The 19,624-nt window shown below is 44.5% G+C and overlaps 1 protein-coding gene across 1 annotated transcript; it reads right to left on the bottom strand.

Annotated features, from left to right (window-relative positions):
* Positions 1-3,224: 3,224 nt before the first annotated feature.
* On the bottom strand, positions 3,225-7,908 carry LOC124738517 (cuticle protein 21-like). The gene is made up of 2 exons (XM_047248605.1): positions 7,897-7,908; positions 3,225-4,091 (listed from the first exon to the last, which is right to left on the bottom strand). Exons 1-2 carry the CDS (start codon positions 7,906-7,908, stop codon positions 3,225-3,227), a joined length of 879 nt encoding a protein of 292 aa, XP_047104561.1.
* Positions 7,909-19,624: the final 11,716 nt, after the last annotated feature.

Below are 19,624 nucleotides of genomic sequence, written 5' to 3'. Positions count from 1 at the left end.
ATCACTAGGGGTAAGATAGATACTGCCTACAGGAAAAATACGGATTTTTTAGGTAATTTTGTGTATGTGAAAAGACAGTAATTCCATGTGGCATATTGAGCAGATCGGTGACTGAAAACTTGAGTGCATTAGACACAGATAAACTTAATAGTATGGCGAGCATTTTCATTTAAGATCAATCCGTTGTAATGGTTCTTTATTTACGTGACCATTACGGCACTCCAACCCCAGTTCTCGATACCAGTAATATCGTACTACTTTTCTGCGAAGTAACAGACATATTTTTGTGACGATATTCACATTTAGTTTTATTAATGTATAGGTACTCCGATGTATCGATATATTACAGTTGCAAGACGTCGTGGTCTCCTGACCTTCATTGCTTACATATTCCGCCCTCACAATCATATTCCTCACATCAAGACGCTTCATTCGAACCCAAACTCGATAAGATAAAGTCAATGTTGTATGAATTCATGTAAACGATATGCAAATAACAAGTAAAACGCAAGTGCGCACCAAGATTGAAATACTCGAGGCTGGCGTACACACACACATTCAAGACACGACGGTCACGAAAGCTTGTAGTTTGAGAGAGGCAAACCACACTCCAGGGGGCCGATCCCTTCAGAGGACGACTCAACCTATCTATGTCAGCTGGCGACCACCTGTAGAGCAGACAGCGTTTGCCCGAGTGAAAGGAAGAACGACCCTGTATTTGGCTTAAAAGCAAATTCCGCTACATTGTGTGGGAGCGCCCAGCCTACAGATTCTTTACAAACATAGCATGCAGTTTCAGAGGTTTTCACAGGGAGACAGCAAACGCCAAACGCCAATGCTACGGATTTCCGGATTGGCCGCCTTAAACGAAACGGCATTCTCCCGTTTTAGAAGAGCAATGCTGATTGTCAGACGATATTCCTGACATCTTGAGCTGAAGGACTAATGGAAGAGACCGAAAGATATACCCCTTCACGTCTGGCATGGAGAGGGGCCGTTCCGTTGTTGCTCTTGGAGCGAGAACACGTAACGAGAGCGTGTGCACTCGTACATGTACTCAAAGAGCAAGGAACAAATCTCTCCTCAGTACTTCACTGGGAGAGCATCTCTGTCAAGAGTGAATCGGAGTGCAATTCTACATTGAGTCCTTGCAATTAAGCCTTGTTCACTGTGTTGGCTGCCACACTTATTGTGCGGTGTGAATGGACAGAGTTATAGTTAAATGCCTGCAAGCGACTTTTTGAGTGGCATCACGGTGGACTGGTTATCTGATCGGTGTACCACGCCAATAGTTAGACTAGGGGTGAATAGGAGTCCTTGACTTCATAAAGGCGTAGGGAGAGTTTGATTGGCGAAGGTCAATCCAGATAGAACGAGTGTTATCTTATTTGTCAACAGTGAGCGGCGCAGACAGCAGTCATCGCAGCTTACGGTATTGTGCGCTACAGCTCTTGGGAGCCCCATATTTCCTCCACAACAATACACTTCACTGCATATCACATGCGACAACCTCGACCGTACCTAGCAACATTCTAACGGATAATTATTCAAGTTGAGTAGGCGCGGCTCTCAGCCATTCTGCCAAGTCAATAACAATCTTAAACTTTGTATAGAAATTTCATTAGGAGTCCTATCCTTAAGAGGTAACTTCACATTCCAAAAATAACCCGGAAATAACTTGTTCAGTTCATAACTAAAAGTGCCATTGTGATTTCTGAGAACTTTTGTAAAAAAAATAACAATTTTCTTTAGTTTCATGTTTTTCTTACATTAACTAGCACTACTCCAGTGCCCAAGTATCCCACTAGTTACGTAAGAAATTTTGTGAATTTTTGTGTCATTTCCTTACAGCGGACAACTCTAGAAGATATTTATTGCTGAAAGTTTTTCAGGCATTTCTCTTTAGAACGTTAGGAGCGTCTGTCTGACTTCTGTAGTAGTGTGGGGGTGGAAATTGCATCTTGCAGGAGCCACAGGATAAAGGGTACATCTCAGATTAATCCGTTGCGCAGAATGACAGAATAGCACCCACGTCGCTCACACAGTGATATGATTCTTGTGGGTATTCATTTCTGTGAGACTGTCGTAATCTTTTACTTACTTGTAACCGTTTTGGCGCGAATGCGCACAGAGCTGTCTTTGTTTCGCTTTGCAGAAGTTAAGTTGTTATTTCGCTTTGTAAAAGAACAGTCAAGTCTTTGGTTAAAGGGAAAATTAAATATATGAAGATTGACACAAAACTTTTTTCTTGATGGTGTGACAATTAAGAAGTATATGTGAATTTACAAGAAGTTTAATAAAAATGTGGATCGTGAACACCAAGTCAAAAATTATTTCTACCATACCATTGTTCTGATCTGGGATTGTTTGATCATTAAGAATTTTCTGAAAAACGCATTTGTTAGGTCTTCAAATATTGCTAAAATACAGATCTGGACCTTTTAGCTGTCAAAGTGGAATCACCCTAGAATCTAGAAGATGAGCCATAACAACTTCGACGAAATCTACGTGGGAATCCATTCAAACGCCAAAATTAATGATTTTTTTACAGTGACTTCATTATTTCCATTCTGACGATATCATCCACAGTCAGTAACGTTGTTGCCCGATAAAGCGAACATATGCTGCGTGAGCAACATTATGAATCTGATTTCTAACCTACTTTGCAAGTGGTGGTATTGTTAGACCGTGCTTAGTAGCTGTTCAGTTTTCGGGAAGTACGTTACCATAAACTTGCTAACGTGAATGAAAGGGTTTGTGAATAATTGTGTCAGGATTAGCACAGGCTTGGCAGTGAACTTTTAATTCTCGACTTCAGAATATACCGAAGTTTTGTCGGTATACCCATCTTTCGTTCAAAATTAAGACCTTTTCCCGGTTCTTAGAATAGTTACGTTGTATGCAGCCTGGTGCGAGTTGCAGAACGGTAGTTTTCTGCTCGGCTTTCCCACCGGCGATCTGCTGCAACGAGCTCTTAGGTAGGTGCAGGTAAAAGGACGACAGGAGACGCGCCGCCGCCCTGGGAAAGAATGTTACAAATGCCATATTAGAACGTAGGGAAACATCTTTGAAAATGAGGATGCTGTGAGGGGTAAAATAATTTTTGCATTGGTACTTTATATGACTCGTTTATTTATGTCAATAAAAACGTGTAAAATGCAATATACATGGTATAAAATATGTGTGACTGTGTCGTATGTACAGCGTGCGGTGAAGACGGCCTTCTAGTAGTGCTTCAGGCCTCCGTAGGAGAGAGCCAGGGGGGCGGCGGCTACCTTCGCCACAGCGGGGGCGGCATAAGCCACGGGGGCGGCGTGCGCCGCGTAGGCGACGGGGGCGGCGTGGGCAGCGTAGGCGACGGGGGCGGCGTGGGCAGCGTAGGCGACGGGGGCGGCGTGGGCGGCGTAGGCGACGGGCGCGGCGGGAGCGGCGTAGGCGTAGGCGGGCGCGGCCACCTTAGCCACGGCGGGGGCGGCGTAGGCGGCGTAGGCGGGGGCGGCCACCTTGGCGACGACGGGCGCCGCTACCTTGGCGACGACGGGGGCGGGGTGGGCGCCTGCCTGGCGGTGAACGATGGCGTTGAAGCCGTTGTGCGGGTCGGCGGTGTACTCGACTGTGCGCACCGAGCCGTCGGGCTCGACCAGCGAGTAGCTGCCCTTCACGACGTCTCCGTCGCGCTCCTCGTGCTGCGACTTCTGGTCGCCGGTGTGCGCGTCGTTCACCTCGTACGCGAAGCTGTAGTGTGGGTGCGGGTCGTACTCGACAGCCACAGGGGCGGCCGCCACCTTAGCGACGGCGGGGGCGGCGTAAACGGCGGGGGCGGCGACCTTGGCAACTGCGGGGGCGGCGTAGGCGTAGGCGGGCGCGGCGACCTTAGCCACGGCGGGGGCGGCGTAGGCCGCGTAGGTGGGGGCGGCGTGCGTCGCGTAGGCTGCGTAGGCGGGAGCGGCGTGCGCGATGGGGGCGGCTCCGTAGCTGGCGATGACGCCAGCGCGGGCCACGGCCACCACGGCTGCCAGAACGACGAACTGTGGGCACAGAGCCACATCAGACCACTCTTCCCCAACATTTATTATGATCCAGTCCCACACCTAGATAACGGTTAATCTGTAGCCTATCAGCATGGTGAACTGCGATCAGAGGTATATATCAGGTAACGCCAGAAACCAACAACACCTTGAAATTCGGATAGTTGGATATTTACAACGATAACCAACTGCGAACAGAGATGAACTTTATTTTCACCCACAGCTGGGCACCGGCACCGGGTACGTCTAAGGCTGAAGGCTGAGACGTGATCGATCGCTAAACTGATATTATATTTTCAGTGCTGGATTAGTTAATCAACCATAAACGGAGGCTGCGAGGTAGTGATCACACCCTAGCGACGGATATCTTCGGCCGTCTTTGCTTTTATTGGAAGCCTGATGCTGATAACGGAAACAACAGAAACTATTCCGACTCCGTTTAACTGGGCCTGATGCTTCAGCAATCGACTGTCAATGTGACGGACTTAGATACAACAACATACTAAATAATCCAGAATCAGATCTTCCGGACTACAAGTTACGCACCAACCACAGTGACTTTCCCAGCCAGCGGCGTCCTTGGCATCGGACAGCAGAACACAGTAACTTGCAGACTGCTCTCTCGGTCGTGAAAGACGGTTTTCCCAATTGGAGCCGCTACTTCTCCTTCAAGTAGCTGCTGAAGCGTCCTCTCGATGCTGTATGCATACCGTTCTAGCCGTCCTACGGCTAGCAAATCCTTCACAGTACCAAATTTCCTCTACATCGCAGCAAGACACGCAGACTTTTCAGCTAAGGGATCGGATCGCCGTTTGAAACAGAGCAACCCCTGAAAAAGTCTTTATGCAGCCGGATAGTTTCTTTCTAACCTGAGACCTTTGGAACGCATCCATGTACCAAAACCACGTACAGACCTTAATGACTACATTAACAGCGTTGTTGTATAATCCAGACATGATCAGTTTGGCGGCGATCCGCAATGTATGGTAACAGAAAAAGACTTCACGAGCCAAGACGCCTAAAAAGCCTTTTAATGGGTGACCCATTTCGACAGAGCTGTGCTGTCATCATCGGATTTCATGCTTCTGAATTTTTACAAGAGAGCATAAGAACCGAAGATTTCAGTATAGCTCTGTCGAAACCGATCTTCGAATAAAATGCCTTTTTAGCGATCTTAGTTTGTGAAATTTTCTCGTGTTACGATAGCAGCGTTGTCATGGTTCAAATGGCTCTGAGCACTATGGGACTTAACATCTGAGGTCATCAGTCCCCTACAACTTAGAACTACTTAAACCTAACTAACCAAAGGACATCACACACATCCATACCCGAGGCAGGATTCGAACCTGCGACCGTAGCAGTCGCGCGGTTCTGGACTACAGCGCCTAGAACCACGTGGCCACCACGGTTGGCAGCGTTGTCATGGTTTATAGCTATATTAGTAAGTGGCATACAATCGTCGTGCATTTGGCCACTTATTCAAAAAATTTAAGAGGATGACGTTTTTCATTCCTTTCGAGCACTCCCAGATTTCTGTGGTTTTTCAACCTTCTCTTCAGACGATTCAACTAGATTGTGATTGACTTTCCCCTAAATCGTCCTCTCACTTTCTGTAATGACCTTGACGAGAAGTTAGTATCTAACCTCCTTTATCCAATCCCGTGTAGCGTCTGGAGAGTCTCCATCGCACAGTCCATATCGTACAATGTAAAGGGCTTTAGTGTAGTGGAACTGAATCCGATTGATTGCGTCTCTACCATCTGTGAGCGTAGAGATCTGTGGTGCGCGATGAAATATCAGTCGTTGTAGCCATATCCATTACCAAAGGAGCTACTGCCATTATTTTTATACTGGAGGCAGCTGTCTGGGACTGACAACTAAGATACGTTAAGGCACAAATAAATAGAGTTCGAAATCACTTTACTGGAGCTAAATATTGTGGTAATTCGTAAAGTTGCAAGATCTTAAATGCAATTCTAAACGTGTGAGATACAGAGGCGTATTTCTCATCTCTAGAACACCGAATATTAACCATGCAGTTAAATTCTAAAATTTTGGTTTCAGAAACAAAGAATTTTCCTCCATTTTTTTGTCAATCTCAGTAGTATTTTCGATTAAATACATGATCAGTTCTCCAGATTTCATTTGTCCGCAGCTTCCAGCAAAATCGCGGGAAACATCTGATCAATAAACTAAATTTTGCAATGTTTTTGAATCTACAGTTATAACGTAAAATTGCAATTGAACTTGTCGTATGTTACGCCACGGGATTGTCTCATATATTGCTGGGGTTTCAGCCAGTTTGATGATATCACGACTGAAAACTGAAAACGTAAATCTGGGTGGCCAGCCGGGGAGATATCCCCCCCCCCTCTGCCCCCCGATTGCGTGTCCAGTGAGTTGACCACCTCTCTCGGTTTGAACTCATAGTTTCACTAAGTAGCTGCCAAATCGAGGCTTTTTTTCTGTCGTTGGTGGACGAAATCACTGAATTTAGTTAGAATACATAGAAACAGGCAACCAATTGAAACAGTTGTTCGAAAAGCCGATAAGCGTATAATTAAAATTTAAAAGTTGTTCAAAGAGATGTCTTTCTCAAGTAGAACAAATAAATCACAGAGAATCACCGCATGAGTGAAAAAGTCTATGTAGAAATCGTAAAATCAAGCTCAAGTACTGTATCATATGAAAAATTTAATTGCTGACTAAATATACTGAAATATCAACAGAAACAAAAACGTTTTATGTCTTTCAGTAGGTAGAGATTTGGCTGGAATGAATAGTTATTCAAAAAAATGGTTCAAATGGCTCTGAGCACTATGGGACTTAACATCTGTGGTCATCAGTCCCCTAGAACTTAGAACTACTTAAACCTAACTAACCTAAGGACATCACACACATCCATGCCCGAGGCAGGATTCGAACCTGCGACCGTAGCAGTCGCGCGGTTCCGGACTGAGCGCCTAGAACCGCTAGACCACCGCGGCCGGCAATAGTTATTAATGATTAGTGCAAAAGGAAAACAAGCAAAATTCAGAATTTTAAACGATATCAGTGACAGTAAAAAGTTTCGATTAGAGAATTTTTAGTCATTAATTAATAATCCCAGTAACATAACTTCTCAGTCTTTTAGGACGCCCGATTTTTCTTAGGAATAAAGAACATTCATTATTTGTGAAAATATACAAAGAACGTGAAACTTCGTACTATATTAAAAGTGTGTGTCCGGTTGGGACTCGAACCCTGCACTTCAGCTTTCGCTAGTGTGTCCGTACCGAGTGAGCATTACAGGCAGTGCCAGCGAAGGGACAGGCTCCGCATTCGAATCCCACTCCGATGCACAGTTTTAATCTGCTGGGAAGTTTTAAACTAGCGCATACTCCGCTGCAGAGTTAAAGACATATTTTAGTGGGTAAAAGAAGTTGCAGCAATTTCATGATGAAACCCGATCCCGGGCAGATTTCAAAAAAAAATTAAATGGGAGTGAGTATTTCCGGAAGAATTCCCGATATGTTCAACGAACCCGAGAAGTGCGGAAGAATTCCCGATATGTTCAACGAACCCGAGAAGTGAATGAATTGTACGACTGATACAACGCTCTCTCAGAAGCTTTATGACAGACCGAGACTGCCTGTCATGCAAGTATTGAGAGTGGACCTGTAGCTATGAATTTCTAGAGCTATGTACGATGGCGACTTCGCAGCGTGAGATCCGGCTGCCAGTCATCGTCTGGAATGCACTATCACCATGTGACGTCGGAAATTTTGACATCGACTCACTGCCCACCGTCCACTGACAAACCGTGCATGTCCCCATTGTTATCTGAAGGCGGTCGATTTGCGAGGCGGTGAGACAGGCGACCACGTACCTTGAGCGCCATGTCAGATGGTTTCCCCTTGTTGTGGGCTGTCGAGATGGGAGCGAGAGACTGAGTGTGCCTGTCCGAGCGGCTGTGCGGGCTTTTATATGTCCCCCCGTGATGTAAGCCCCGCTCCTTTCTACTCGCCGCGGGCCACGGTGCTCTACTTCGGTCAGCGTTTGGCGGCAAATTTATAATTATTCCATTACGTAAGGGCGAGGCGCGCCGCCGTTCTTTAGGAAAGACGTCGGCGGGCCCAGTGAGTGTGTGTGTCTGTGGGACGTGACGTGTGCTCGAGTGTCTTTCTCTGGAAGGGGGACAGGTGCACGGTGGCGATCGGTTTCGTGGCGTGGCACACAAACGGCCTCCGGCGCCGAAGCCGCCCCTGCTGCCGCTCTCCGTAGGACAGACGGCGATCTTGTTACGGATTGTTGGCCAACGGCGGACCCGGCTGGCGGGAATGCCTGCGGCCTCCACCAGGACCTCCGGTAGCCGAGCGTTTCGGGGAAAGACGCCGAAGCAGTTACAGACAGAATGCGCCGAGAAGCACTGTAGCATGCCGTCGTCTCGAGGAGCACGGAAGGTAAATCTAGTCTGTCATTTCAGGCGAACAGCTCCACTTAGAAGATCGTCTTTTCTAGGAATTCGTTCAACTGTATTCAGAGCGTCCCACCTACGTCTGACATTAGCAAGAACCACCAGGGGTAGTCGTACTTTTTTATTTACCAACTCGAAAAAAATTAAATTACTTAATTAATTTTTTGTTTGTTTGCAGCTAAAGATCTGCAGTCCTGGTACACGTTGAAATCCTCACGTCACAGTATCATATCAAGTCGCTAATGGAGCGAAACCAAAATGGTGGAGCCCATTGATACAATGGAGTATCGTGCGGTAAATCGCTTTTGTCCGCAGCGGAAATGTGGTTCCCGCATCAGGCGAATCTAGATGTTCAGTCTGGAACCGCGCGACCGCTACGGTCGCAGGTTCGAATCCTTCCTCGGGCATGGATGTGTGTGATGTCCTTAGGTTAGTTAGGTTTAAGCAGTTCTAAGTTCTAGGGGACTGATGGCCTCAGATGTTAAGTCCCATGGTGCTGAGAGCCATTTGAACCATTTGAATCTAGATGTCTTCCTCAGTCGTCTTTATTGGCCTGCTAGAGGTGCAATATTTCCGCTGTTGCTGAAAACGAATCACCACACGATACTGCATTCTGTCGATGGGCAGTACTATTTATTTTCGCTGCTATGGCGGCGTGAAATGGCACTGTGTTGCGATGGTTCCAGTACCATGTCAGTACCAAGACTGTAGACATATACCGGCAAACAATCAAAAAAGTCAATTACTTAACTTTATCTTCTCGAGTTGATGATTGAAGTTTTGTCACTACAGTACGTATGCCAATTTAAATGTGACAAGAAAATGGTTTAGGGAAAGGTTGATTTTTTACAAAAGCCACATCTGCTTAGACCAAAGAAAATCACTTGAATTTCATATTGTAAAAAGTACAAGGGCTACTAATTTTTTCACAATGGGACTATAGTACTCTCGGCGTCAAAATAGCAGATATGTATAGGACTAGTTCTGTGACAAAACTCTTTTGTAGAACTGACAAAAAATTAAGATAAACTTGTCATCAACTCAAAGGTTGACTTGAATACCATGATGTTCTACTAGGTATTGTGCTATTGAAGATGATACGTTGTTGACTTTCTCCGATCACTGAATTTACTTACCCAATCAGTTATGTAGGGATTGACGGCCCAATGCGTTCTAACAACAATGGTACCAGTCAGCATTTTTCACATTAACAAACACTGCCAGATTTCTGTATACGCATCTTTTAATTGATAGTGAGACAGCAGCTGTTTTAACGTATGTATAGCAAAAATAATATCTTCAGCTGTGTCTACTAGTTTTATTTAATGCAGCACGTTTTGGTGATGCAATACACTATCTTCACGCCCCTGAACAACATAGGCTGATTATACTGGCAGTGGGCAACATCAGCGTAACTCAAATAAAAGGAGCAGAAATTACTGGCGTCCTTGGGTGTCATTATGGTGCGTCTGTTTACAGCACACCAATTCAGCTGATGTGCTGCAAACAGACGCACCGAAACGATAAGTCCCAGGGACGCCGATGGATCCTGCTCTTTCTGTTGGAGATACGCTAATCATGCCAACTGCCAACGTGATCAGCCTACGTTGCTCAGCGGCCTGAAGATGGTGTACTGCATCACCGAAACCGATTTAAATTAAATAAAACTGATAGACACTGATAGGCGATGTTATTGTTGCTACAGATAACACTGACGGAGGTGAAAGGAGTGATAGGTGACGGATGGAAGTCCTAAGGTCGGGAATCGAAACTCAGACATCTGGACCAGTAGTCTCATACAACTTCCAAACCACAGAGAAATTACACGTAAAATTTTTTCGTGCAGCTGTTGCACCCTTTTGAGTGGCGCGCCCAGAAGTCAACGCTATCCCCCTTGAACGACTAGCTACGTATCTGGAAACATCCCCCAGGCTGTGGCTAAGCCATGTCTCCACAATATCTTTTCTTTCAGGAGTGCTAGTTCTGCAAGGTTCGCAGGAGAGCTTCTGTAAAGTTTGGAAGTTAGGAGACGAGATACTGGGAGAAGTAAAGCTGGGGTAGCTCACTTGGTAGAGCACTTGCCCGCGAAAGGCAAAGGTCCAGAGTTCGAGTCTCGGTCCGGCACACAGTTTTAATCTGCTAGGAAGTTTCATAGCGGCTGTAAGCACTATGGGACATAACATATGAAGTCATCAGTACCCTAGACTTAGAACTACTGAAACCTAACTAACCTAAGGACATCACACACATCCATGCCCGAGGCAGGATTCGAACCTGCGACCGTAGCAGCAGCACGGTTCTGGACTGAAGCGCCTAGAACCGCTCGGCCACAACGGCCGGCGTTGTTCCAACTGTTGCTATTGATACCACTTCAATAAATAATACCACAATTAATCTTTCCATTGCTACAGCCAGCAGTACTCCCGTCTTTGTGTCATAGAGCAACAAATACTGCTGATACTGTTACGGCTACTGTTGCGACTATTAGCTTTTGTTATGTGCTTTATATGTTATTCCCACTGTTGTTATTGTCTATAAACTTTACAGAGGCACACAATTAACTATCTGCAGGCTGCAACTACTAATTTTATCAGTACGTCCAGTGCCTGATTTACCATTCTGTCAGCTTTGGAAGATAACACTTTCAAACAAATCAATTATTTTGTGTATTTACGGCAACAGGAAACCGCGGACACACAGATAAATAAATAACAAGAATCACAAAATGATCTGAAAGTCGTATATGAAAGTAGGTTCTCAACGTGACTGAAACGAAATGTAGGCGTGTACTGTCATGTAATTGATATGATTAAATAACCAATACTCTACGGAACGAGGCACTTTAGGAATAATAACATGGGAAAGGATTCAAAAAAGTAGATAAAGTATTAAACAGAATTCTATGTTCATTCATTCAATGTTGCATCATATTTGTTTCATGTGTTTGGTCAGCTGTGTTTCATTTGGATGGCCACAAAATAATTCTTCGTTTATGACGACTTAAGCACAATGGAAAGGTGCCACTAGCATGACATTGAGTCTTCAGCATCAGAGGGTCAGTGAAGATCATCTCCTATTTGAAGCAGTCCCTACTTTCATTGATTTTGCTATGGAGCATCAGTTCCTGCAGACAGCTTCTTATATATTCCGGATGGGCAGTGGCTCGTCGTACGTGGACGGCGACCTTCTACTGGAGTGAAAAATTATTACTGAGCAGTTCCATTCCCCCAGGTTGCCTCAGGGCTGTTGACTGAGAGCACGATGTGTGTGAGTAAACTCGTCATCGATCACACGGGACGTGGTCGTTAGTGTGAGGCTCTCATCTTCCTGGATGCGCTTCCTGTTGACTCGAAACTTCTCGACGAATTTCAAAAGACACTATGCCGTAAAAAAAGAAGTAAGATTAGGATTTAACATCCCATCGACGACGACGCGTTGGAGATGGAGAGCAAGCTCGGGTTGGGAAAGAGTTGGGAAGGAGATCGACAATGTCTTTTTCAAATGCTCCGTTCCAGCATCCGCCGTAAAAGATTTAGGAAAATAACGGCAAACCTAAATCTGCCTGGCCGGAGGGGGTTTGATCCGCAATCATCCCGAATACAAAATGGTTCAAATGGCTCTGAGCACCATGCGACTTAACTTCTGAGGTCACAGTCGCCTAGAACTTAGAACTAATTAAACCTAACTAACCTAAGAACATCACACACATCCGTGCCCGAGGCAGGATTCGAACCTGCGACCGGAGCAGTCGCTCGGCTCCAGACTGTAGCGCCTAGAACCGCACGGCCACTACGGCCGGCATCCCGAATACAAGTCGAGTGTGTCACAACTGCGATAGGAAAAAGTATGGAGCTTATGTAATGATGTCGATCTTGGACGTCCTATAAGAATTGGCGTACAGGAAGAATTTCGTGTTGACAATTTTTTTTTTTTTTTCAGGGAAAGAATTTTGTCACACTGAGTATGTCTGTTTTCCAGCAGGATAAATCAATGAAATAGCACTTGGATGACAGACGTTTGCGTTGAAACCGGCCACTGTTATGTGCACTCGGTTTTACTGTATATTCCCGCGGTGTTTACTGGAACGTTAGGGTATGAACGAGAATTACTCGCAGGTGAGCGCGGTTGCTAGCGTATGGCAGCTTGGCATCATTAATTGTGGCAACTTATTTTAGCTTCTTGGCTGCACAGGTAGAAAACGCAAACTCTTAGCTACGCTGGAAATGGATGAAGAGAATTTAGTGATTCCATGAGTGCCTCTGCCAGTTTCCCACCTATATGACATGTGGAGCCTGAGTTGCTATCGCTGGGTACAAGATTTTTACACTTATTTATTGATATGATGGTCGTTTGTATACCTAATCAAACTGGTGCAAGTGGTGGCTGTCCCAGGTACGAAGCGACAGGCACGTCTTGGACGGACTGCTGTAGACCAGTCTGCCGGCCGAAGTGGCCGTGCGGTTAAAGGCGCTGCAGTCTGGAACCGCAGGACCGCTGCGGTCGCAGGTTCGAATCCTGCCTCGGGCATGGATGTTTGTGATGTCCTTAGGTTAGTTAGGTTTAACTGGTTCTAAGTTTTAGAGGATTAATGACCTCAGCAGTTGAGTCCCATAGTGCTCAGAGCCATTTGAACCATTTTTTTGTAGACCAGTCTCAGCACGGCTGAGGCATAGTCAGGCAGCAGACAAAGGTAGTTGCAGTCAAATCACGTTGATAGGTCACATGCGCCCACAGCGATGATACAGTAGCTGCACGATGTAGTGAAACAGACAGCGATGGGATTCAGCTTTTAGGGGGATGAGAGAGTATGTGAGTGGAAATTGTCGAAAATTACGGCACGTCAGAGAAACAGGACGTTTATCAATTTTCGTGCAACTTCTTTCTTAACATTCTCCGTCGTCGACAGGAGAATACGTGGTTCAGCGATGCTGTTTTCCACTAACCAGTAATCATTTGGTAACGCTACTGCTGAACATAGGATACGACGATTACAAAAGCCGTATGTAGTAAAGTGTTGTAAAATAAAGAAACACAGGAAACTAGTTTGTGCCACGAGTCCCGGCAGCTCTTTTACGTTTCGCACATATGATTATCTCGTGGACTTCGTTTCGTTTCATTAGATTATCAGATCCCGCGTCCGATTCCCGGCCGGTCGGAGATTTTCTCTGCTCGGAGACTGGGAATCTGTGTTGTTGTCGCCGGCCGGGGTGGCCGAGCGGTTCTAGGCGCTACAGTCTGGAACCGCGCGACCGCTACGGTCGCAGGTTCTAACCCTGCCTCGGGCATGGATGTGTGTGATGTCCTTAGGTTAGTTAGGTTTAAGTAGTTCTAAGTTCTAGGGGACCGATGACCTCAGAAGCTAAGTCCTATAGTGCTCAGAGCCATTTTTTGTGTTGTCGTCATCATTTCGTGTCATCATCATCGATCTGCAAGTCGTCAAAATGGCGTCAAATAGAAAGACGTGCACTTACCTTGATCCAAAAAGGGGTGCAATATTCAGGAACACACATTTACAATAAATTGCCAGCAACCATTAAAAACTTGGTTTCATATAAAGCACGGTTTAAGCAGAGTTTGAAAGACTTTTTGATAACCAACAGCTTCTACTCTATAGATGAATATCTTAACAGGGACTGTTAGACCAGCTTAAGTAATAATGCCTGTTAAATTTCAGTTTTGACAGCACTTGGTCACAACAGTCAAGTTTAGGTATTCTGTGTAGGGTAAATTTGTTAAAATTGCATAACAATGTTTCATTCTGACAGCGTATTAATTCTGTAAATATTAGCAGTTCCTTACTGTAATGTATTAACCTATTTTGACAATTTCCTGACAAATTAGCAGGGTAGTAAGTGTTATATTCAAATGGTTTATGTTTCTTATGTTATACTTTCTGACATGTTCGACAGCCACGAGAATCATCACAGTTTTTGAGCCTATGGAACGAAAACTGAATCTAATCTAATCTCTAATTTAGGCTGCCGAATTATCCCAGACGGAGTCTCGTACTAGTTATGCCACACGATCATGTCTTTCATTATGAAAAAAGCACCAATTACCATCCGACAAGGGTGGGGAGGAAGATCTGCCGTGATCTAATTTTAAGAAAGTACTCACCTGAAACAGTTTAACGATACTTAAATCAGGATGGTGTTATGGAAGTTTTGTCCAGTTCGTCCTCTAGTGGAAGCTGAGAGAGAATGTCGGAAGACAACACCGTGCACTGAAGCGTGAAGTTCAGCGAGGGGCGTGGTAAGTAGCAGCTAATGAACTGCAACGTGTTTCTTTACGAGGCATGCTGATTTCTTGTCCCTGGTCATGGCTACGCAGCGTGAAATAATGGACAGTTATTATGCGCACGAACCAGAACGTAAACCGGATCGCTGCTCCCGACCACGCCGAACGCGCAGCTGGCACAGGGCTCGTAACAGGGTCTGTGTCGAGGCCGGACAAGAGCCCAACTGTCCTTGCGCTCTATCACTGTGTGTGCTGTTCATTCTGGCCATAGCCTAGTGTTCAAGGCGTGGCACCACATACACCAGTCGAGGATGCGTCAACCTATTACCGTCACTTCAGAATTAGGTTAATCAGAGGTTAACAAGCCTCTGAGACTAACAGTAATGATCTACATTTACATGTACATACAAACTCCGCAACCCACTGCTACACATTTCCTTTCCTGTACCACTTGCAAACAGAGCGATCGAAAAGCGACTTCACCCTCCAGTACGAGTCTTGGTTTCTCATGTCTTATCATCTTGGTCAATACGCAAAATGTACGTTGGTGGCCGTAGAACTGTTCTGCAGTCCTCTTCGAATGCTGGTTCCCTAAATTTTATCAATAGCGTTCCGCAATAAGAACGCCGTCTTCCCTCCAGGGATTCTCATTTGAGTTCCCAAAGCATCTTTGTAGTACCTGGATGATGATCACACAAATCTACAAGCCCGCCCCTGAATTGATTCGATGTCTTCCTTTAATTCGACCTGCTGGAGATCCCAAACACACCAGCAGCACTCAGGAATGGGTCGCACAAGTGTTCTACACGCGGTCTCCTTTATACACTGAAGAGCCAAAGGAACAGGTACACCTGCCTAGTACCGTGTAGGACCCCACGAGCACGCAGAAGTGCCGCAACACGACATGGCATGGACTCGACTAATGTCTGAAGTAGTGCTGGAGGGAACTAACACCATGAATCCTGCAGGGCTGTCCATAAATCCGTGAGAGTACGAGAGGGTGGAGATTTCTTCTGAACAACACATTACAAGGCATCCCATACATGCTCAACAATGTTCATTTCTGGGGAGTTTGGTGGCCAGCTGGCCAACGGAAGTGTTTAAACTCAGAAGAGTGTTGCTGGAGTCACTTTGTAGCAATTCTAGACGTGTGGCATTGTCCTGTCGAAACTGCCCAAGTCGATCGGAATGCACAATGGACATAATGTGATGCAGATAATCAGATAGGATGCTTACGTACATGTCAGCGTCGTATCTAGACGTGTGAGGGGTCCCATAACCCTCCAACTACACATGCCCCACATGCCCCACATGCCTCCACCCGGTTGAACAGTCCCCTACTGACATGCAGGGGCCATGGATTCATGAGGTTGCCTCCATATCCGTACACGCCCACCCGCTCGATACAATTTGAAACGAGACTCGTCCGACAAGGCAACATGTTTCCAGTCATCAACAGTCCAATGTCGGTGTTGACGGGGCCAGGCGAGGCGTAAAGCATTGTGTCGTCCAGTCATCAAGAATATGCGAGTGGGCTTTTGGCTACGGAAGCCCATAGCGATGAGATTTCGTTGAATGATTCGCACCCAGACACTTGTTGATGGCCCAGCATTGAAATCTCAGCAATTTGCGGAAGGTTTGCACTTCTGTCACGTTGAACGATTCTCTTCAGTCGTCGTTGGTCCCGTTCTTGCAGGATCTTTTACCGGCCGCTGCGATGTCGGAGATTTGATGTTTTACCGGATTCCTGATATTCACGGTACACTCGTGAAATGATTGTACGGGAAAACCCCCACTTCATCGCTACCTCGCAGATGCTCCGTCCCATCACTCGTGCGCCGACCATAACACCACTTTGAAACTTGATAACCTTGCAACGTCCCCTTAGAAAAATTATACAGGACTGTGCTTAGACTGACACACAATATTTTTAGCGCAACGCAATCTGACTTTCAAAAATCCCTACAAAAGAATGGCCCTGACTAACATTAACCTATACCTTTCACAAATCACTTACCTCACAAAAATCTTCGTTACTCGAACTACTGCAATATAGCGAGCGGCACTACTGCCAGCTAAATAAAAGATTCTAACTGCTGAGGGCACTAACTACTGATAGGCACAGTTAGCAAATGAAAGATTTTGATAGAGAACAAATGATGTATTTACCTTAATAGTCATAATATATATAGCAGTTCATGACATCCAGTCTTACAAATTTCAAAACTCCGCCATCTCTCTCCCCACATCCACCACTGCTGGTGGCTCACCTCCAACTGCGCAACGCTACGCGCTATTAACATCCAGCTGCCCAACGCTACAATGGCAGACAACAATGCAAACTAGCCACAGACTGCACACAGCACAGCCAGTGATTTTCATACAGAGCGCTACGTGGCGTTACCAATATAAAAATCTAAACAGCCTACTTACATAGCCCCCATGCTCCCCACAAAAAATTTTACAAATTGTTTTGGGCACTGGCCAATACAGATTTGAAAAATTTTTTCATAACTACAGTAAGAAAGATATCAAATGCACACACTTATTAATACAATGTTGGTCAAAAGCTAAAATTTTCTCACAGTCTATGAAGACAGTCCTGATCGTTCATCACAGTAAAATAGCAGTGTTTTTCTCAAAGTCTGAGCAGTAAAAGAGAATGCACACGGAAGTAGTGGATTTCCATGCAGTCTTGAAGAAGTAGTGTTGTCCTTCCAACGGAAAGACAGTGCTGACTCTTGACATGCTGACAGGTAATGGGCCACAACAGAGCAAACCCACAGCAGAGTCATTCGACGTTTTGAAGAATATTGGTAGGTAGGTCATCACAGAGCAGACCCACTGTAGTCCTTATAGCGTCCCCAGTGCCATATTACGAAAAGACTTTAAATTATTTATAAAGAAGACATTCATAATTTGTAAGAGATTTTTTTTTCATGTAGCCGTAAAATAATAATCTCTCTGTCCAAGTTTCAAATGCAAAGAAATAATTTATGACAAAATGATCTAAAGAGGTGACAAGATACACTCTTTTGTTAATTTTTTTAGTCGTCTTCACTTCCTCTTTTGTCTTGAATGTGTCTAGAGGGACATCTTGCGTGTGCTGACGAATGTAAGCATATTTGTATGAGTTAAGCATATAATATACTGATTTAATATTATTGTGCACTTTTAATTTGTAAGAGGTGATCCCGATTTCATGTCCGCCTTCCTTGAATTAACCTGCATTCAAGTAATTTACAGCTCAACGATCGCAGTGGCCGATGTAGCCAACGACGCCATTACGTGGCGATATTAACTTATGAAAAATTAGCGGAAGCGGAAAACTCGCCCGCTTTTAGCATAATATCAATTTTTCTCCACAGCCGCACGAAGTTGCAGAAATACTTAGCTTTAAGATTCTTATTTTCAGTACCATAGCTGAGAGCCAGAGCCAGGACTCCGACTACAATGCAATGGTCAACGGAGGTAAGAAAAATTCTCTCGCGCGTGTGTGGGCCGCAATTTTAATTAATAACTAAAGATTTCTTGCTTTAAAGTGAACTGACTAGCTGAGGAAAGTAATATGAAAAGTTTATTACATTGTTCAACTTAAATATCATTTTTATTAAGGCCCACCACATAAGTCGGCAACAATCAAAAAATAATAATAACAATAATAATATATATATTAAATTACGACGGCCGACGGACGCGAGACCCTGGTAGAGAGTATGGTATTGGTGGGCCACCAGAGGTGCAGACCCACTGCAGTCCTTGTAGAAATAATGGTATTGATGAATCATCAAAGGTGTTGACCCACTGTAGTCCTTGTAGAGATGGCCAGCAGCCATCTGTTGCGACTGTGCAGGTGCACAATCACCATCGAAGAGTCTTGCGGAGAATATAGCAAGTCCATAAACCACCACTTGTCCACTCACAAAAAATTTGTTTGAAATGTTCTTAGAACCAGCAATGCTGTTATCCAGTCCCTTGCTGAATTATTAACACACGTGCAAACACTATCAGTCCCTACTTCTCACATATTGTCCACATACTATGACCAACAGGAATGTGTGCAGTGAAATGTAACTTACAAGTTACTTAATTTGATAAACTGGTGTCAAGTACAATTTTATAATCTAAGAACAAAATAACAAAGGTACAAAACACATCATTAAAAACATAATAATACAGATAACATTTGTAGTAATAGGGGCTTTACAAAAGAATAGAAATAAACATATACATCAGTGTTACAGGAATTATGACATAAGTGAATACATAAAAGATCAGAATAACTTCTGAAACATCAACTTCACACATGCGCATTAAAACAAAACAGAATAAATAATGACAAAGCATCTTTACAAGGTAAATAACATAGTATTTGAAAAATTCTACAACATAAATCTTATTAGCTAAACACCTAAAGACAGGAAAAAGACAAATACACAATGGTACATAAACACATAGCAAAATAATACAAAAGGAAAGACAGGGTTCGTTTTCAGTGTGCCATTTGGTACTGCAGTCCAACCCAAAACTTCATTCCATAGATCTTTCGTCTTATTTCAACATTTGTTTCCACCAAAAAAATCCTGTCCAAGCATGCTTTCTGTATTTATATGTTCACATATTTCTTACCTCATTATTTATTTTCCATTATCTTACATCATTTATTTCCAAGAAAATCATACCTAAACTTGTTGTCTCTAAAACCTACTTTTTTGTTCATATCCTCTTTCAAAATACTTTGTTGGGTAAACCATATTCTTATAGCTTCTCAATGCATTTCTCCCAGTTCATCACAACTCGTTCTCTTATATAGCCTACCCCATTTTAAGCTAACTTAAATCTACTGAGCTCAGATATATATACTAAGGGACGAGGCAATGCAGCAGCACAAAACAATTAACAC

This window comes from Schistocerca piceifrons, chromosome 1, assembly GCF_021461385.2.
Source record: "Schistocerca piceifrons isolate TAMUIC-IGC-003096 chromosome 1, iqSchPice1.1, whole genome shotgun sequence".
NCBI classification, from domain to species: Eukaryota; Metazoa; Arthropoda; class Insecta; order Orthoptera; family Acrididae; genus Schistocerca; species Schistocerca piceifrons.
Note: the sequence above shows the minus strand (reverse complement) of the source record. Positions and strands in the feature narration are given on the sequence as shown.